This window comes from Helianthus annuus, chromosome 15 (assembly GCF_002127325.2).
Source record: "Helianthus annuus cultivar XRQ/B chromosome 15, HanXRQr2.0-SUNRISE, whole genome shotgun sequence".
Taxonomy (NCBI): Eukaryota; Viridiplantae; Streptophyta; class Magnoliopsida; order Asterales; family Asteraceae; genus Helianthus; species Helianthus annuus.
In genome coordinates, this window is record NC_035447.2 from 17916325 (window position 1) to 17938400 (window position 22076).

The 22076-nt window shown below is 37.1% G+C and overlaps 1 protein-coding gene across 1 annotated transcript; it reads left to right on the plus strand.

Annotated features, from left to right (window-relative positions):
- Window positions 1-8049: 8049 nt before the first annotated feature.
- Window positions 8050-19245, plus strand: LOC110913315 (golgin subfamily A member 6-like protein 22). The gene is made up of 6 exons (XM_035984211.1): window positions 8050-8151; window positions 9071-9165; window positions 10633-13539; window positions 13641-13868; window positions 13967-14098; window positions 18879-19245. Exons 2-6 carry the CDS (start codon window positions 9112-9114, stop codon window positions 19158-19160), a joined length of 3603 nt encoding a protein of 1200 aa, XP_035840104.1. The 5' UTR covers window positions 8050-8151; window positions 9071-9111; the 3' UTR covers window positions 19161-19245.
- The last annotated feature ends 2831 nt before the right edge of the window (window positions 19246-22076 follow it).

The following is a 22076-nucleotide window of genomic DNA, read 5'->3' on the forward strand; positions in this document are numbered from 1 at the left end:
TAACCAAACATGACCTTTGATTGGCAAGAACCCTTACAATCAATCTTGGATCCCGAGACTACTACACACTCTAAAGATGGATGATGGATGATGGTGGTGGGTGTTGGTGTTGTAGTGGTGGTGGAGTGGTGACAAAGTGGGAGAGTAGTGGTTTGCCAAGGGATGCCTTTGAAGTGTCAGCAGAGGGCCCCACACGGCCCCGTGTCTCTTGGGCACGGCCCAGTGGTCAACTTTGTATTTGTACTATCAATATTTGGCAAGATTCTACGTATCTTTGCATTGACCACGCCCTGTGCTGAGCTGGGCACGCACCCGTGGTGGGCGTGGAAGCTTCTACAGGTTTGTCTTTTATGCAGGTCCCTGACCATGACCCGTGTTCAACTGGGCACGGCCCCGTGGTCAGTCTTCTAATTCCTTGTTTTTACTTTGGGGATGCTGCCGAGGGGTCAGGCATGTCACGCCCTGTGCTGAGCTGGGCATGCCCCCGTGGTGGGCGTGGAAGCTTCTACAGGTTTGTCTTTTATGCAGGTCCCTGACCACGCCCCGTGTTCAGCTGGGCACGGCCCCGTGGTCAGTCTTCTGATTCCTTGTTTTTACTTTAGGGATGCTGCTGAGGGGTCAGACATGTCACGTTTATTCCTTTTCTTTGTATTTTTGTTGGTTTTGGCTGCTTATTTGCTCCTTTTGTTCGTTTAAGCTCATTTGGTCCTGTAAATTCAAAAGGAAGACAAAAACACGCTTTTTCCAACATTAGTACTAAAAAGGGTTTGTTTTATGCCTATTTGATGTAATTTATGTGTTACATTTTGCAGACATCAGAGGACCATGTAAATCCTCAGGAAAGACGTCAGGAAATTCGCAAACAACAGGAACCTCACTCACGCTCGGACTCTTGTCCTTCTTTTCCACAATGCGGGCAAGAAAGACGGAATAATCCTTGCGCAAGTACTTGTTTGCTTGGGTTCATGACATAAGCTTGAGACCTTTAGAATGTTTTTCTCGCCATAGGCGTGTAGAGAATCACCATCAGGCAGAGGAAGACGAATAAACTTCTCAGAACAAACGACTTCAACACGAACTCACCTAAGCCAATCTATGCCTACTATGATATCGAAGCTACCCATTTGCATGGGTATAAGGTCTATCGAAAACTTATGATAGTTAAGATCCAAAGAACACTTAGGAAGAACAGAATCGACAGTGACAGACTTACCGTTAGTGACTTCGACCGTGAATGATTTGGGCAACTTAGAACGTCTACACTAAGGCAAAGATTCGAATTCAACGGATATAAAACTTTTATCCATGCCAGTATCAAATAAACATGAAGCATAGACATTAACGAGAAACGTACCATTGATGACGTCGTTGTTGTTCTGAGCCTGTGCTGATGTTATCACGAAGGCTCGTCCATGTGCTTGTTGTTGCTGATTGTTGTTGTTGTTGTTGTTGCGCTGAGGACTGACGTTGGCAAGATGGTTTGGATCTCCACATTTGAAATAAGCTCGACCAGTGTTTGCCTGAGGTTGAGCTTGGTTTTGGTTTTAGGCAGGGGTTTGGTTTGCAGTGATGGCTTGGGTTGGGTTACCTTGTGGCTTTGGGCTACTTAGGCATTGGTTAGCGAAATGCCTGAACCTATTGCAATTGGTGCATAGGCGGCATGGTGTGTGGATGGGATGGTGGTATAAACAGGTATTACACTTGGGATGTGTCCAAGTGTAGGCTTTCTTGGTTGGCTTGGGATTTTGGGTAGGTGAGACTTGTTGGAGTGGTTGAGGATTTTGCGGAGTGACTACCGCACAGTTTTGGCTTGAAGCCTTCCGCTTCTTGCCTTTGTTGTTATTCTTGGAGGGTGGCTTAGTTGGTGTAGATTCGACAGTGGTATCGGTCGTAGCTTGGTGGACGGACTTAGTGTTGGTGGGGTTTGAGGTTTGTTTATCCCTTACGCGATTGTCGTTGATGCTTGCGGCTAGGCGATAGACTAGCTTGATAGTGTCGGGTCTTGTGGCTTGGATAACATCGTGGATTGCAGCGGGAAGACCTTGGAGGTATTTCCTAATCGAACGCTCAGGCTTGAGGACTAGGTGCGATACAATGATGCTTAGTTGCTTGAAACGGGTGGTGTAACCAAGGTTATCGTCACCCACTTGTTTAAGATTCCAGAATTCTTCCTCGAGCTTCTACTACTCGTGGGGAGGACAGAATTCCGTCATCATCATTTCCCTAACCTCGACCCAAGGGAGGGCGTAAGCTTCTCCGTTTGATCGGATGTTGCGCTCGTTTGTTGTAACACCCCGATCCGAATAGGGTTGACGTGTCATTATTACAGATATCAAAACCAAACACAAGCCGTTTAACAAAGAAAAGTAGGATCCAAAAGACAACCAAAAGTTTCGAAAACAAACCAAGAAATCCTAAGTCTTAATTAATTAAAAATACTAAAATAAATAAAAGTCTTTATTCTTGAACTACATTTTACTCTCATCATCACTAGTTCCCAACATTCCCCAGATTACCTGTCAACAAATAAGACAACACAACAAAGGAAACTACGGGTGAGCCAAAGGTTGCTCAGCAATGGAAAAATCAAATAGTACAAGTAAAGGAGGGACATAAAGAAACAAATATGAAATTCTTGAACACAAAACCAAAACCGATACCGAAACAAATACTAAACATAATCTGAGGCATAACACGATACGTGATCGGAACATAAGCAGACATACAAAACATATCAGACAATATTATAGACATATCATATCAGAAACAAATATCAGACTACGTGACTACAAATAACAACAAACCAAGTCACGTGAGACGGAAGCACCCACAAGCCTAAACAGATGGGTACATAGCTAGCTAGTCCATGTACCTATGATATGGTGAGTGTGGTGGTCACCCATTATTCCAACTCCAGACAACAAACTCAGACTTAAAGCTAAGATCGATCTATACGCCTCTAGGGGCCAGGTGCTACACAAGCACAATCTAGAGACGCCGTGAACTTTTATTACGCACTGTCACGATAAGTGCCATGCCGTTGACGCCCAATCAGCAAGCCAGACATGCTCAGGTGACAGAGTACAAAACTTAGACCATGTATTAATATTCAGGCAACTTAAACTAATTCTCATGGGAACATGCAACAATGATTACAACTTTTAAAGTCTATTGCATGCTACTGCGAACTTATCAAATCATAAATGTGAACTGAAATAGAAACAAACAAAATTCGTACTGCAAGGTAACGGATATACAAAAGAATATATATATATATATATATATATATATATATATATATATATATATATAATACTCTGATGAGAAGACCAAAGAATCCGTACCGTAGTTAGCAAAGCAATAGATGTCCACGGATCGAGGCGTTCTCAAAAGTGTTACAAACCTAAATTCATTTTTTTTCTAATTAGTTATATGATAGTTCGATTACGTTCAAAGATTTGTTTAACTTACGAGATTCTCCGGCGAGCAAACCCAAACTTAAATATCCAACTTTTATTTTAATTAACTCACGATGACCAGTGTTCTCTTTTCACTTTTATTACATATATATATATATATATATATATATATAATTAAAAAAAGTATGTATTCATAAAATATATCCTGTCTAAGTACACGTTTTGACACTATGTTTTGACGAAGGATTCGTATTGGAATTTAAATTAAAAAAAGTATGTATTCATAAAATATTGGAATTTAAATTAAAAAAAGTATGTATTCATAAAATATATCATGTCTAAGTACTCGTTTTGACACTAAGTATGTATGTGATTTCATGGTCCTAGTTTGCCCATTAGAATCGAAAACCAGAAACTTAGAACATTAGATAAAGTAACCTAAGTTCATGACACATAATCATAAACCGATTAGTATCATGATTTCGGCTATGTATATATGTATATATTTATGTATTTTATATAGTAATACTAAAACTAGGCTCATCAAGAGTATCATAGATGTCATATAAGTCAAGCATGGAGGTAAGATTAACCTCATTGTATGAGTTCACCAATGCACAAATCATCACAAGGATGATTCAGATGGTCATGAATGAAAAAGAAAAGTACAACTATCTAACATTTCATCAAGTAGCCAAGTAAGATCAACCCGGGTGTGCCGTCTCAACATGGAAGGAATGAACAAGTGTTGGAGGCTGGACGGGGTTGTGTTACTTTAGGAATAGTAAGCTACTTGGGATAGCAAAATAAAACATCAAGTGAGGTATGGAACTAGTTAGGATAGCCATGGCTTCCAAGGTTCACACTTTCACCAAACACAAGTATTGCCATATGAACTATGGTAGACTTGGATGATTTCAACACTTGTGGGTTGTCTTAAACCCTATCAAAACAGAAAGTTTAGAGAGTGTTTGCACCTCTAAACTCATAAGAATCAACCATACACAAGCTCACTAACCATAGATTTGATTAGAAGCAAGGTAGGTATAAGATTGTATAAGAAATCATAAGTTTTTATAAAGTTAACAAGATAATCTTCCAAAACAGTTAGTTTGGACCTCAAAATGGTGATGTTCAACCTAAGTTTACCATGGTAAACTTGTGGATACACTCCTAGAGGTGTTCCCCTTTAAAATGGAAGAAAAGATGAAGAAAAGTGAAGAAAGTGCTTACTTTTGCACTTAGAATAATCTGCCTTTTTCTGTAATTTGCAACTGATTTGAGAGTGTAGATGAGTTGGGAAAGTGAAAATGAGTGACAGGGAGCTTGCTTATATAGTGGTTGGTTAGGGTTTAGTGTTTAATGAAGATTAAAGATGATTGGGGAGTAAAAAGGTGGCCAATCCATGACCAAGAAACAATAATCTGCGGATCAAGGGGTTTGATGGGCCGCGACAGATATGGGTTAGGGTATCGCGCCCCGTGCTGTCCCATTTTACCAGCCCCAAGCTTGATTTATTGCATTTTGTCCCCTGAACTTTGATATTCTTATTATTTTAAGCAATAACTTCCATTTTTAGCATATTTTCAAGTATGTAACATGTATGCAACCATAATTTGAGTGTCGTGAATGCATGTATAAGTATTTGCACGTATAAAGAGTATCGAAACACGTATTTAAATGGCTGATTGTATGTATAACAAATATTTATAAAGAACGAATTTCATTATGATCAATTCTCGGATTACAAAGTTGGAGAATGAAATACGATTACAATGAGGATATAAGTTTCCAAAAATAGAAATACAGATAAACTTTCTAAATAAGGAAAATTCCAAAATGCGAGCGTTACAACTAGTAGTTTATGTAAGTGGTGGCGACTGGTGGTTTTAGAGCAGGTTGGGGTGTTGTTTTAGAAGGATGGGCGAGAAGAAGTGGATGGTAGGTCCACTATAATGTTTCAAATCATTGTTTATTTATTAGCAAGGGTAGTTTAGTCATTTCACAATCGTTTAACTTAGAAAACTAACCATCAAATAGGTTTTGTATGTCATATTTAAACTGTAAAATATATAGATCATATTCAGATTGACCTATTTAACACGTCTATTCAAACATAGTGACTCATCAACCCGTTTAAGATGCCTACAATCCACCAATGTGTTTAACATGTCTTACAACTCGAATACAACTCATTTACAATTCGTTTAGATAAATAAGTTAAATGAGTCATTTCCCGGTCACACTATTTTAACTATTTATGGTTTGACACATCTCCAAGAAACACACGAGCCATGTTTTGGTTTAACAATCAGCCGAAAATCCATCAACCCAACGCGACTCACACCCATGATGATTAACTAGTGAAAAGATGAAATGGGTTGGTAAACCGTAAATGGTAATGAAGATGGAGAAGCTAGGGTATGGTTGTAAAAGAATGAGCAATCTAGGTGCCAATGTTGTAACACCTCGTAAAATCGTGTCCAATAATGTATTGACATGTGTCCCTGTTTGTATTTATGCCTAATGTTGGCTAGGAGGGACTATTTTTGCCAAATTTGGATTCTATGAATGTGGAAGGACTAAAAGTGTCAACATGCTGAAACTATGCCTCTGAGTGACTCTTTACTATGTCCGTACTCTCAATTGAGCCACTTGTTGGACGAGAGAGACCGTTTGAAAAATTTATATGGAAGTTTGATAATTGGAGGACTAAAGGCGTCAACATGTAAATTTATACCTCTGAGTGACCCTTTAACAAACCGGGAGCTTAATGATTTTTGGTCATACTCTCGGGTGTGCCTGGCATTGGCCAAGAGGGGCTATTTATGCCATCTAAATTTACGTCATATAAGGACCAAAACGCCCTTTTGTCGCATAGTATGGTTTTAAACCATAACTATAAATCAAAACTTGTTACCTACTGATATTTAACTTATTTACAATTTTTTTACAATAGGTACATGTTCATAACTCAGATTCTCAAATAAGTTCTCAAACTATGTGTGAAATGACCAAAATGCCCCTACGGTGCATGGTTTGGTCTTAAACCATAAAACTCACACATATTTGATATCCTATTGATATTATATCATAAATAAAATATTTTTACAGAATGATCATGTTTATAACATCAGTTTACACGCAAGTTCCTTTTATACGTTGCTAAATGACTAAAACACCCTTATGAGGCATAGTTTGATTTTAAAACCTTAACGGGCATATAAGTTGATATTCTACTGATATTACAACTTATTTAAAGTATATTGACATATAGAACTTGTTCATGACTCATTCGGTTACACGTTATCGCTTATACGCGTACGGTTAGGCTTATGTGACTAGTTTTCATAAGTTTACCAAACGGGTCAAACCTTATCATTTTTATCTCAAATTCCAGAATGTTATTTGTTTACCCATATTATACAAGTCTTAGTACTTGTTGGGTTTAAACTACATTCTATTTCGGTCATCGCTTAATCAAGCGTATCGTACCGTTTTCGATATTTTAAGTTAACTGATCCAACTCTACGACTTAAATAGGACTCGTTAGCATTCTAATTGGTTATTTATACCATCATTCCAGACTAGAGCCGTTCAGTAAATTGCTACCTACTCTTGTCAATTGATTAACAGCCGAGTTATTTATAAATTTTGCATTTTAAGACAAGTATTAGCTCAGGTAAATACTCTTAACATATTTTCCCTATACGAGCTTGGGATACTGTAAATTATTACAACTTGGTCAGGTATGGGATCATATGCCGGATTGTGGCTACAAAATCTTCATAACCCGTTTTAATCTGTTTTGTCTAATAACTTAAACATTGGGGGTTAACGCGACCGTGTCGTGTCCTGGATATCCTCGGCTCATTTAAGTTACTAATTGCCACGACCAAGCACGGTGTGTAGGCATACACCAAATAGATGATTAATGCTAATATAATAACCTTTTTCTTGCCCACTACGTGGGGACACTCCTTTGTGGGTTTAAGTGGTGTGTTGGTTAATCATGTCTCGGTGTTTAGTACTGGGCTCCATATGTATTGACAGGCATGTAAAACTGTATACAAGATCATTTTGAATTGTTCCAAGTTATTTATAAAATTATGTGCCTTATGCACTTAAATCCATTTTGAAAATGTTTTCAAAATGTGTCGGTTGATTGTATTTACCAGTGAAAACTAACGTATTTTTAAAAGACTAAGTTACAGGTGCAAATACGAAATAGGTTGGAAGTTGCTCGGTAATGCTAGAAGAGGAATTTGCAACTCCTTTGCATAAAGCCTAGTAGTCTGTTGATATCTCTTTTGTACATTTTATGATCCGCCTGTGGATCTTTATTATTACGAGCCGTCTGTATATTATTTGAACATTTGGACATTTGGTTGGTAATAATATTTTAACTCTAAGACTTCCGCTGTGCTATCTGTGATTATTTGACTATGACGATACCAATCTTACGTCACGATACTCCCCATCCGGGCCTCCCGGGATTTATGGTAAATATCAAGGTGTGACAAATGTACACGTCAGGAAGTCATAGTGGTGGAAAGGACACCATCTCCTATTTAACAATGGTCCTCATTGGCATGCCAGTAGGATCCACCCCATTTCATTAATATTCAAAGCCACCATTATATAATACCACCTATTTCGTTTCTAAACCAACAAACGAATTATACTACCTTCAATAACGCTCCAAATAGACAAACGTTTTACGCAGTCTAAGGTTAGTTTACTTGATTCCTTAACTAACTGCTTTATTTTATTTCTGATACCATCATTGTGAATTTAAAAAATACTGGTGTAACTAGTAGATTTTATGTTAAATAAGAAATTTAACAGAAAGATGAAAATAAAAAAAATTAATAGATTTTATGTTAAGGAAAATTGGTTTTTAATAAACCAACCTTTGTCCCGTTGGTAAATAATAATCTTACCTACGTAATTGGTATACAATAATCCTATCAACATGTTGGTATTCAATGAACTTCCGTTAATTTTTTTTAACTAAAGTTATTTTTTAAGTTTTATTTATTACACAAAAAGTCCCTGTAGTTGTAATTTACTAGTTTTAACTATTTTATAAAACAAAAAAACCTCAAGGGACTGTAATTTACTAGTTTTAAAAGTTAAAACTAGTAAATTACAACTACATGGACTGTTTGTGTAATAAATAAAACTTAAAAACTAACTTCAGTTAAAAAAAAATTAACGGAAGTTCATTGAGTGCCAACATGTTGATAGGTAGGATTATTGTATACCAATTACGTAGGTAAGATTATTATTTACCAACGGGACAAAGGTTGGTTTATTAAAACCAATTTTCCTTATGTTAATTAAGAGATATAATAAAAAGATGAAAATAAAAAAAATAAATAGATTTTGTAAAATTGATTTAAACTTAAATAAAATTAGGTGTTAGTACCCAAAGGTGTTAGATTGATAAAATTAAAAAAATGGAAGGGTATTTTAGTCATTATATTGATATAATTAACTAATTTTGGTGTTAGTACCCAAAGGTGTTACAAAATTGAAAACATAATACCTAAACCTTTTGAAAAAAGTTAGTACCTAAAGGTGAAACTAGCTATAAACCATACGATCCATCTGTGTAATTAACTCTTTTCTTCAACTTATGTTTTCAGGGCCTTTATAACAAATCTTAATATTCAACATTCAGCCTGCCATGGAAGAGGAGACTGTAGCAAGTTCAAAAGTACCAGTCACCAAGGTTGTTGAAGTTAGTTGTTCAAATAATAATAACTAGGTGATGCCCCGCCCGCGTTGCGGGGCGATGGCCGAATAATTCTCATTCAATTAAAAAAACACTACTATAATTTTGTCAGTAAAAAAACTAAAACGATGATAAGACCGTTTTTTTGGCTCAGGGCAAAACTGCAATTTTTCAGGACTAATAAGCGAGTGTCAGGCAGCTCCTTGACACGGAAAAAAATTAAATCTAGTCAACCAATTAAAAAAAAGTTTTCTACTTTTGCGAAAAAAACTAAAACGATGGGAAAACGTAATTTTGAACTGAGAGCGAAATCATAATTTTTATTCAGGGATAAAATCGTAGATTAAATGGACCAATGGGAGAGTGTCAGGCAGCTGCCGGCATGACTGTAATTTTACACTGGGGAATTTAACCAGGAAAACAAACAAAAACGATGGAGAAAATGTAAATTTAATTTGAGGGCAAAATCGTAACGTGGCTATGAGGGAAAAAAACTAATAGGAAAACTGTAAATTTAAACGAGGCAAAATAGTAATTTTGAACCGAGGGCAAAACTGAATTTTTTTGCTGGGAGGAAAAGCGTAAATTTATTTTTTAAGTCGGGGTAGAAACATAACTTTGAAATGATGGCAAAATCGTAATTATAAGGGGAAAAAACTAATGGCAAAACTGTAAATTTAAACAGGGCGAAGTCGTAATTTTGAACCCAGGGCAAAATTGAAATTTTTAGATGGGAGCAAAATCGTAATTTTATTTTTAAGTGGGGGCAAAAAAATAATTTTACACTGATGACAAAATCGTAATTTTAAAGCGGGATAAAATAGTAATTTTGTTGGGCCAATAGGGGAGTGCCAGGCAGCTGCCTGGCACTATTACCTCCACCGCCCATTTCCCCAATAGGTGAAAACAACTATTGCTGCCGCCCGTTGGATTTGTATATGTTGAAAATTGTTAAATTAGAATTATTAATATGTATAATGGAGACTTCAAATTACTATCTATATTATGCTATAATTGTTTATTATTAAATAAATAAATTCAAATTAAAAGTACTGTTTATGGAGACTTCATATTAATATGTATAATATGTATAATATCTCTATTTTGTTTGTGGATGATCCAGAAAATAAAATAAAAAATAATAACAATCATCTAACTGCTTGGTTGGGTAAAAAAATGTGATCAACTAAGTATATCTCTATTTAGTCTGGAAAAAAACTACAATCACAGTCAGATTTTCAAACTCTGCGATTAAATTCATAACAAAAAGAACTACCTACGTGGGTTCAAAATTTGGAAAATATTAGTTTTAAAAAACTATATAAATTTCAATGGTAATCTACTTTTCCTGTGTGTGATTAAGAATGGATCGAATTGTTTGATGTGTTAGAGATAAAAACATAACCAGAATTGACCCATTCGAGTCAATTTCCTTATAAGCTCATTGTAATTTATGTGCTCTATTTTTAATAGGAAACTACCAAGGACATAACTAAGGATGCCAAGAAAGAAGAAGAAGAAGAAGCACCCTTAGATGGAGAATTTGTAAAAGTCGAAAAGGAAACCGTAGATGTACCCAATGGTGGATCCCACACATCTCCCGCATTGCCTGTTGAAAATAACGAACAACCCATCGCTGAAAAAAGTAGACAAGTCCTTGAGGCGAATGAGAAGACAAACGAACTCGAGCTTCAGCTAGAAAAAATAACCACAACATTCAAGCACTCAGAGTCTGAGAATGCTGAACTCAAGAACCAAGTCTCGCTTACAAATGAAAAACTCGAGCAGCAGGAAAAGAAACACCAAGATCTTGAAACTGACCACAAGAAATTACAAGATCTTTTTAAAGAAACTGAAGAGAGATACAATTCACAGATTACTGCTTTGCAAGAGGAACTACAAGCTCAAGAGTCAAACCAAAAGGAGTTAGTCAAAGTAAAGGAATCGTTTACTCTAAACATCGAGTTAGATATTTCAAGAAAACGGATGAATGATTTAGAACAACAACTAGATCTTTCTGTAAGTGATGCTAAAAAGTTTGAAGAATTGCACAAACAGAGCGGATCACATGCGGAATCCGAGACCAGCAGAGCATTAGAGTTCAAAAGATTGCTTCAATCGGCTCAAGTTAGTGCAAAAGCGATGAAAGATCAGATGGCTTTAGTCCAAGAAGAACTCAAGGGTTTGTATGAAAAAATTGCGGATCATGAAAAGGTCGAAGAATCACTCAAGAAGACCATCAACTTATCAGTGATCCAAGAAGAATCGGAGGCTTCAAAAGCACAACTTTTGGAAGTCCAGCAAAAATACGATTTGCAAGAGGCGAAAATAAGTGAACTGACCAAAGAACTGAATCTGAAAGAGGTGTCTGAATCATCAACCAAAGAATATCTTCAAGCGAAAGAATCTGAATTGGAAGAAGTTAAACAGAAGCTTCATGAGATTAAAGAGGAACTCGCGGAAACAAAAAAGGAAAAGGAAGATGTTGATGCGGTTTTAGTTAAAACAAAAGGCGAATTAGCCGAAAATGAGGAACGTGTCGATAAGCAGTCGAATGATTACGACATTCTTTTGTCCGAATCTCAGAAATCTCAGGCAGAACATGAACACGAGTCAAAATCACTAAAGGCCGATTTAGAAGAATCAAAATCATTGGGTGAGAAAATGGAAAAAGAACTTGCACTACTTACGTCAACAATAGCCACTCTTGAAGAAGAAAAGATACATCTGAACCAGCAACTCCAAGACTCTATAGACAAGGTAACTCAGCTGGAAACTGAGTTGACTCAATCATCCTCGCGCAACACAGAGCTTGAATATTTAGAGCTTAAAACTGTTCATGAAAAGTCAAGGAATCATGAAGAACGAGCCAATGCGAGCCACCAACGTAGCATTGAGCTCGAAGATATAATTCAGAATTTGAATTCGAAAGCCGGAAATGCAGGTAAAAAGGCAAGTGAAATGGAGTTGCTTCTAGAAGCGGAAAAGAAAAGAATTCAAGAGCTTGAAGAACAAATAACGACACTGGAGAAGAAATGTAGTGACACAGAAGAAGATTCTAGAAACTATTCACAAAAAGTATCTGAACTCGAAGCAGAAATTGAAGCATTGAGATCAAAAGCAACTGTTCTCGAGGGTGCACTTGAAACCGCCACTAAAAAGGAGCAAGAATTGACACTGGCATTGGAGGGTGCACTAGAAACTGCCACTAAAAAGGAGCAAGAGTTGACCGAATCAAAATCAGTTGGGGAGAAAATGGAAAAAGAGCTTGGGCAACTTACCTCAACAATAGCGACTCTTGAAGAAGAAAAGAAACATCTAAGTCAGCAAATGCAAGACTCCATAGATAAAGTAACTCAGCTGGAAACTGAGTTGACTCAATCATCCTCACGCAACTCAAAGCTTGAATTGGAGCATAAAACTGTACTTGAAAATCCAACTGATCCTGAAGAAAGAGCCAACACGAGCCACCAACGAACTATTGAGCTCGAAGATATAATTCAGAATTTGAATTCAAAAGCCGAGAATGCAGATAAAAAGGCAAGTGATTTGGAGTTGCTTCTAGAAGCAGAAAAGGAAAGAATCAAGGAGCTTGAAGAACAAATAAGCACACTGGAGAAGAAATGTGGCGATATGGAAGATAGTTCTAGAAACCATTCTCAAAAAGCTACCGAACTCGAAGCAGAAATAGAAGCTTTGAGATCAAAAGCAACGGTTCTTGAGGGTGCACTGGAAACCGCCACTAAAAAGGAGCAAGAGTTGACGGAATCTTTGGATTTAGCAACGACCGGGAAAAAACAGTTGGTTGAAGCAACTGAAAAAACTGTTATGCTAAAAGTCGAATTAGATCGGCTTTTGCTAATAAAAGCTAATTTAGAAAGTGAGATCGAAAGCCTCAAAACAAAGATATCAGAAACAGAAAACAAGGCTAATGAGTTATCTGCTGAAAATGAAACGTTGGTAGCAACCATTATTCAGCTCAAAGGCAAGGTCAATGAACTCGAAAGTGAGAAGGAATCCACGTGTCAAACAATTGATTCACATGAAAAAACAATTGCCGATTTAACTGAACAGCATTCTAGAGCTGCTGAGCTGGCAGACAACCACAAGCATGAACTGGAACAACCTTTGTTGAAACTAAGTGGTCTGGAGAGTATAGTGGAGGATACGCAAAGCAAGTCCAGTCAGCTTGAAGAAACCAATTTAAAACTTACTCAAGAACTTGCTACTTATGAGTCTAAACTAAATGATCCGCAGACCAGTTTGACCGCAGCTTTAACCGAAATAGATCAGATACTGAATCAGCTCGTTACGTCCAAGAAAGAAATTGAAGATCTGAAAGAACATTTTTCTTCTGAAGGGCAAAAGCTGCAGTCTCAGGTAAAGTGTAATTCAAATACGTAAAATGTCCTAAATCTTTTTCTTATTAAATAATTAGTTTTGTAATCATAGATGTTCTAAGAGAATTTTTCAAATTACAGATATCATATAGCATGCTAAATGAAACACACGAAAATGCTAAAAAGGAGTTTCAGACAGCCATAAATACACTTGAAGCGCAAGTTAAAGAACACACGTCTAACGAAACGTCTCTAAAACTTGAGCTAGAAAATCTCAAGGCGGAGATCGAAGAGAAGACTGCGTTAAAGATCAGTCTAAAGAATCTTGAAGAAAATCTAGCAGAAGCCCGAAATACCATTGTTGAACAGGTCAGTAGCTGTTTATATGCGATAACTATTTATATGACATTACCATCACAATAATACAAGTAATCTTATGTAAACGGTTTGTTGATATTTATGAACAGAAAGAGATACTTTCACAAAAGGAGTTGGAGCTAAAGGCTGCATTGAAGGACCTTGAAGCAAAGAAGGAATCACTTTCGCATTTGGAGAAACATGTCAAAGATCTTACGGAAAATGCTAAGGTCAAAGAACAGGTAATACTTTACATCTGAACTCGCATCACATATGATATAATGACACTAGCACAGGGGTATATTTATTGGAATGAATCTGATAAGAGAGATCAGAATGTTTCGATGTTGTTCTTGATTGAATTGGTAAACGTAAATGATACATGCCCGGTTTCATATATACATCAGAGGGTTTATGATAACTGCCCTAACTTAGGATATAATAATAATAATAAAAAAAAAAACATAATATAACCTATATTATATCGAATAAGAACTTATAATAATAAGATCTAGCTTAATACTAATATCCGTCTAATACCCTCCCGTAAGCAAGATCAAAGCTGTTGCTGATTCTTCAGGTATGTTCGCCGCTGACTTGCAACAGATTCTTTAGACGTGAAAACACTTTGAACTGCAGCGCCTTAGTGAGCACATCTGCAATTTGACTTCCTGTGGAGCAGAAACGAACCTCAATATTGTTATTCTTGATCAAGTCTCGAATGAAATGATACTTGATCCTTATATGTTTGCTTTTGCCATGGAACATAGGGTCCTTGGCTAAGCATATTGTGGATTTGTTGTCACAATAAATGATTACTGGGCCATTAACTCCTTCTTGGAGCTCGTCTAAAATCCCTTTGAGCCAAAGTGCTTGACAACCGGCCATGGAGAGAGCAATGTACTCTGCTTCTGTTGATGATAACGCCACTACCTTTTGTTTCTTTGATTGCCATGCTATCGTTCCTGTTCCCAATTGAAATACATACCCTGATGTGCTCTTGCTGTCATCAACATTCCCTGCATAATCACTGTCACTGTAACCGATTAGCGTTCCTTTGCCTCCTTTCGAATATACTAGTCCTTGATTTAGTGTTCCCTTTACATATCTAAGTATCCTTTTCCCAGCTTCCCAGTGACTCCGCTTGGGTTGTTCCATGAATTGACTTATTTTGTTTACCGCAAACATTATGTCCGGTCTGGTATTGGTTAAGTACATAAGACTCCCAACCAATCTCCTGTATAAGTTAGGATCTACTTCATCACCTGAATCTTGTTTAGACAGACGTAAACCATATTCCATCGGAGTTGAAATCCCAGAGCTGTTCATCATATTGAACTTGCTTAGTAAACCCTTTGCATATTGCTGCTGGGACAGAATGATATTCCCATTGTCGAATGAAACTTCCATGCCCAGAAAGTAGTGTAGGATTCCCATATCGGTCATTTCAAATTCGGTTTTCATTAATTCCTTGAAAGATTCAATACTAGATAATGAATCACTTGCAATAATGAGATCGTCTACATACAGACAAATGATTATTTTCTCCTCTTTTGATATTTTAGTGAATAGAGTATGTGCATAAGCACACTTTTTGAATCCATGAGTGGTAAAATATCCTTCTATCCTACTATACCATGCTCTCGGGGCTTGTTTTAAACCATATAAAGCCTTTTTCAACTTGCACACCTTTCTTTCCTTTCCCTTTACAACATATCCTTCCGGTTGTTCGATAAAAACATGTTCTTTTAAATATCCATTTAAAAAGGCTGTTTTTACGTCCATTTGATGCAAGTGCCAACCATGATATGCTGCTAATGCAAGTACAAGTCGAACTGTATCAAACCTGATGACAGGTGCAAAAACGTCTTGATAGTCTATTCCATATTTCTGATTGTAACCTTTCACGACCAACCTTGCTTTGTGTTTGCTTATTCCCCCATGTTCATCATACTTAGTCTTATATATCCATTTAACGCTGATTGGCGTTTGGTTCGGAGGTGGATCCACTAATTCCCATGTGTCATTCTTTATAATTGATTCCATTTCTTTATCCATGGCTTCTTGCCATATCGCTTCTTTGCTTGCTTCAACATAGGATGTTGGATCAGTATCCGCATACAAAACAAAATTTACCACCCCACTCGTGTTTCCTTGACTTTTCTTATAAAGTTCTTTTACTTGTGCTTCAGTTAATTCTGTTGTGTCTTGATATACTTGAGTTATCGGCTTAGTTCTAATAACTTCATTTTCGGAGTCTGATGAAGAACCAGTGCCTTCATTGTTTCCTGCTTCTTCGCTATCTCCAGTACCTTCATTGTAAGTCTCCGGTATTTCGGCTTCGATGTTACTGGGCTGCACATTATCTTCATCATTTGTCACTGGTAGATTAATCTGATCTTCCACTGCTACGTTTCTGTCAACTTCACTTGTATTACTTATTTCTATCCTAAGCCCACCATCACTTCCTTTATTGGTTGCCCAATGTTGATTTTCACTGAAAATCACATCTCTACTTATAATCATCTTGTTTGTTATTGGGTTGTATAATTTGTATGCCTTGCTATTTTCATTATATCCGACAAAGATAACCCGCTCAGTCTTATCGTCTAACTTGGAGCGATTTTGCTTGGGAACATGCACATAAGCAATGCAGCCAAACACCCGGAGATGATCTACATTTGGCTTTCTTCCACTCCATGCTTCTTGAGGTGTTAACTTTGACACACTCTTGGTAGTTGCACGGTTCAACAGGTAGGTGGCACAGGCCACTGCTTCAGCCCAATAAGCGTTTGGTAATTCTTTCATCTTCAACATACTCCTGCTTAATTCCATTAAAGTTCTATTTTTTCTTTCGGCCACTCCGTTTTCTTGAGGCGTGTAACTTGCCGTAAGTTGATGATGTATTCCATTATTCTTAAGAAAGTTTTGAAATTCATGTCCACAGTATTCTCCTCCTCTATCTGTCCTTATGCCTTTTATTTTGCGTTCTATCTGGTTTTCTACTAGTCGTTTGAAATTCTTGAAATAACATAGTGCTTCAGATTTGAGTTTCAAGAAGTATACCCAGGTCTTTCTTGAGAAGTCATGTATAAACGTAATAAAATACTTGCAGCCTCCAATCGATTGTGTTTTCATAGGTCCACATATATCGGAATGAACCAGTTGCAACTGTTCACTTGCTCGCCATTTAGCCTTCTTAGAGAATGGTTTTCTGGCATGTTTGCCAAAAATACATCCCTCACATATGTGTTCCGATTTGGTAATCTTTGGCAGCCCATTCACTATTTCATTTGCCCCCATATCGTGCATGGTTTCAAAATTTAAGTGCCCATATCTTCTATGCCATAAGGTCGAATTGTCTTGTGTAGTCATATTATATACTCTAGGAACTACATCATGTTTTAGATTCAGCGGATACATTTTGTTCCCTGTCATCTTTACAACACCAATGCAACATCCAGACGAGTCATTAATAATACATCCTTTGTCATTAAACCACACATCATAGCCCTTTTGTACTAGTTGCTCAACACTTAAAAGATTGTGTTTCAAACCTGCCACATAAAATACATTTGGAATTCGCTTCTCGTGACCTTTGATTTTAACATTGACATCACCACATCCGAGGACTTCTAATCTTTTGTCATTGCCGGTTCGAACCTCCCGTCTTTCTGAATCATTCAGATTTATAAATAAACTTTTGTTACCCGTCATATGATTACTGCATCCACTATCAAGATACCAACAATCGTTCTTAACTACTTCTTCCATATTAAAAATCATAAACATTGTGTCTTCGGTTTCATCTTCTATATCATCTTTGTGCAACAGTGCATCATTTGACCGATCACCTTCTTCACGTTTATTACAAAACCTTGCCGTGTGCCCTAATCTTTGGCAATTATAACATCAGATCATCCTGTTGAATTTACCCTTTCCTTTCCCTCGTCCCTTTTCGGAGTTATCAAATCTAGATGATCTAGATTTATCATAACCATTCCCTTGGACTTGGAAAGCCTGCTCTACTGATGCATCATCATCATATTGCTTTAACCTTAATTCATGCGATTCAAGGATGCCTAGCAACTCCTCAGTGGAAATTGCATTTAAATCCTTCGACTCTTCAATCGCCACTACAACCAATTCATACTTCCTAGTCAGACTTCTGAGAATCTTTTCAACGACGCGTTGTCCTTCTATTCGTTCTTCATTCATACGTAATTGGTTGACTATTATTGTAATTCGGTTAACATAATCTTCTATGGTTTCAGTTTCCTTCATTCTTAAACTATCAAATTCACATCTTAGGGTTTGAAGCCTTACCGTTTTAACCCGATTTTCGCCCCTGTAGGCTTTATGTAGAACTTCCCACGCGTCTTTGGATGTTCTACATGTTGCAATGCGTTCAAACACCGTTTCGTTCACTGCATGAAATATAATATGCAGTGCCTTCTTGTCCCTTTTTACTTTTTCCTTGTAAACATTCTGTTCATTCTCTGGTGCCCCTGTTGCAATTTCTGTATATCCTTCCTCCACAATCGTCCACAAGTCTTGCGATTCCAGTAATACTTTCATCTGTATATATGCCAGTGATAGTAATTTTGTCCCAGTAATTTTGGAGTCTGGGTTTGAATTCCACCATTGGAGGCCATATTTGTCGACATCTGATGTAATTGTGTGGTTTGTGAATCGTTGAAGTTGAAACTTGATTTCGGATCGGTGGCTCTAATACCACTATATTGGAATGAATCTGATAAGAGAGATCAGAATGTTTCGATGTTGTTTCTGATTGAATTGGTAAACGTAAATGATACATGCCCGGTTTCATATATACATCAGAGGGTTTATGATAACTGCCCTAACTTAGGATATAATAATAATAATAATAATAATAATAATAATAATAATAATAAAACATAATATAACCTATATTATATCGAATAAGAACTTATAATAATAAGATCTAGCTTAATACTAATATCCGTCTAATAATATTGACATTGTAAATTGTAATTGTAGGTTCACGGGGATAATGCAAGCGAGGTAAAATCACGGGACATAGGATCAACACTGACAACAACAACAGCATCAAAGCGCAAAAGCAAGAAAAACGTGGAATCCTCAACCGCACATGCAGCTGCACCCACACACTCGTCCTCATCAAACACACAAAATCAAGCCCTTGATGGTTCAATTGTCACAAGCGTTAAGTTCATAATGGGAGTAGCATTGGTATCAGCGATCATTAGTCTAGTGATATTAAGCTGTTTTAAGGTATTTTTGGGGAAGGAGTGGTGTTAATCTGTTTTGGTTTTTATGTTTGGGCTTGATTTGAGCATAATTTATTAGAACATGCGTTTTTTTTTTGTCAATAACTGTGATCAATAAGAATTTAAATGGCATTGGATGTTGATGATGATTTGTATTTGCCTAGATAGAGCTGATGAGAATAGGTTGTGGAAGATACAAAACTAGAGATTGCAATTTCTATCCATTTAGTTATGAAAGTTTAATTCGGGTACAAATATATTCCATAATTATTAGCAAATTTGATGAAATGTAGCATATCCATGACCAGTAGCTCTGCAAAAATTTGGGCTACCTGACAAACCCGAACTGAAATAGTGTTTGTCGCTTGGTCCTTGGTCCAGCCTATTCAAAATTCTCGGTCTCAGGTATAGACCGAAGAAAACCAACCTAGTCCAACGGCGGCCTGCTCCATCAAAAAAAAAATATACCCAACTGTGATTTTGCAAGTGTACCTACGGCAGTCTAATCCTAGTCCAACGGCGGCAAAATTGAAATTCTATTGAATTGGTTAAAAACAATTTAAAAATCTACAGCAGCCTAATCATCAAAGCATGGTAGTTCTAAAGCATAGTAGGTTCTCTTGCACTCATCACCTTTTTTAATAATCAATGAGCAAAGGATCATCTTGTATGAATCCTTTGTGATGAAGGTAACATGACAAACCCCGGTTTGTTTTTGTGATACATCAGCTCGCGTTTTGTAGAATTTAATACTATTACTAAAACCAGATAGATTCAGAACAGAACAGGCAACAATAATTTAGTTCTCAAAGCTGATTCAAAATTTGTCTCTATCGTCGCCCTCAAAACCCTAGCGGCGCGTTTGCATCTTCTTCAACTAATTGACAACGGTGATTGCTAACATCAAACATCGATTTCACATCTTCAATGTACAATTTTTCTTATCTTCCAACGTTCATCATCCACGTAACAGTCGGCTTTCAACTTGATCAGTGTTTGATTTTGAAATATGTATGTTCATCTTTTGTTTGTTTATTTATAGACCTAGGGTTTTTCGTTCAATATTCTATATCTGATACTTGGATGGTCTAAGTCAAAATCAACAGTACGATGGTACATGGAAGGATGAAGGTGTTCTTCGATTAACAATCAGGTTTGACGTCTACCCTCGTTTCTTTGTCAACTAAAGTCTGATTAGTCTTTTTACTAATTGAATTCATGAATATGTCACATTCGTCATCCGTTAGGTTTTGTATGGTGATGTTGTTTCATACGGAATCTGTAAACCTGTTTATTAAAGGTGTTTGTGTGATGCGATTGAAGAATGGTTTAGGTAGGATGTGGTTGAAGAATCTGTAAATTTGATTACCAGAGGTGTTAATGATGTTTCATTTGAATTCTTGAATATGTCACATTCAGTCATTGCTTTTTTGCATTGGTGTCGGCTGTTCAGTTTTTAAGTCTAGAAAACTTGGTTTGAAAGAGTCATTTTTCACAGTTTCGTTTTTCTTAGCAGGTTCTTAGCTTAATCATATCTTGTGATTTAAGGTAACATTATTGCTTGGCTAATTATTCCTCTTCTTCAATCATCGCCACCACAAACCTAGCTTCAAAAGATTGTCTTCAAGTAAGTTTATGGTTCCAATTTGTAGTTATGAACGTTTGATTTTGTAATTTTCATCTTCACCTTCAAAAATTTTGGTTTAACTGATGTTAGGTTATGTGTAGACTAGAGTTAAAACAACAAACGTGAAGATGTAGACGAATTGTTTATACAAAATTTCTTTCAAAGAAGCACTTAAAATCAAAGAAGGTTGGATTTGCTTCGGAGGTTGTTGAGGTGGTAAACAACTCTGACCCATGAAAGGTAGGCGGGTTTGCTATGAAATTGATTTTTCATGTGTGTATTGTTTTCCTTTTACTTGAGGTGTATTTCAGTCACACCCCCAACATACCACATGCGGAAACCCTCGCGAGGCGTGTGACGTACCAAGATCTAGCCACCAATCAAATTGAACTAATGGTTAAGTAATAAATAAAATTCCCATTAAAGTAAAGAGCGCAATTCAAAATGTTTAATTTAAAACACGATCATGTTCAGCGGAAGCATAATTTAATTGTTCAAGTATTTCAAAAACCATAATATTCAATAAGCCAATGTTCAAAGTTACACCAAGCATCACGACCCATGACTACTCCAGAATCCCAGACTGCAAGTCCCATGACACGTATCTAACGACCTGCAAGCATGCAGACAAGTGTATCAGCACAAAGCTGGCGAGTTCACAGTTTTGTAAACATGTTTAGTTGCCAAGTGTTTAGTTTAAAAGCATGTTGACTCGAGTACCACAAGATGGCGTCAGTTTGTTTGCCCTTCCCCAATGCCTATCAACATTGGTCGAGTGGTTAAGGTCATTAGTTCACGCCCGTCCTCCCCGGTACGGTGTGAGGGTGCCAAATTTAATAGCGCTATCAACTAATAACCCCGTTGCCTCCCCGACAACCAGTTCGGTAGTAGACGGGACTTAAGGTGATAGATTTGAGTGTCTTATCCAACATCGAATTTAAACCCAATAAACCCAGTATTCCTCCTCGGAATATTTACTAGTTGTCCCTCCCCGGGACGCATGCTTGAAAAAGAGCAGTGAACTCACCTTAGATTGCTCGGTTGGTTATTTAGTTGTTTCAAGGTTGGTCAACCACGTCCTATTATGGCTACTAATAACAGTTAGGAATTTATCTAAGTGTTTCACATATTTAACAGATTGTACACACAAGTATCATCACGTAGCACATAACAGACCATTCGGCCCACTCACAAATTCACATGAGCAAACACATTTATAGTCGCACACTCAAGTGTGCGACCCAATAAGTTACAAGTTGGGCCTCAGTCGAGACCGAGACCACAAGGTCTCACCTCCAGGACCTCGAGTCGCAATTGAAG

Coding starts and splice junctions, on each gene's coding strand:
- LOC110913315 (XM_035984211.1), top strand. CDS start 9,112: ATGGAAGAGGAGACTGTAGCAAGTTCAAAAGTACCAGTCACCAAGGTT. Junction 9,166..10,632: donor CAGTCACCAAGGTTGTTGAA/GTTAGTTGTTCA, acceptor TATTTTTAATAG/GAAACTACCAAGGACATAAC. Junction 14,099..18,878: donor ATGCTAAGGTCAAAGAACAG/GTAATACTTTAC, acceptor TTGTAATTGTAG/GTTCACGGGGATAATGCAAG.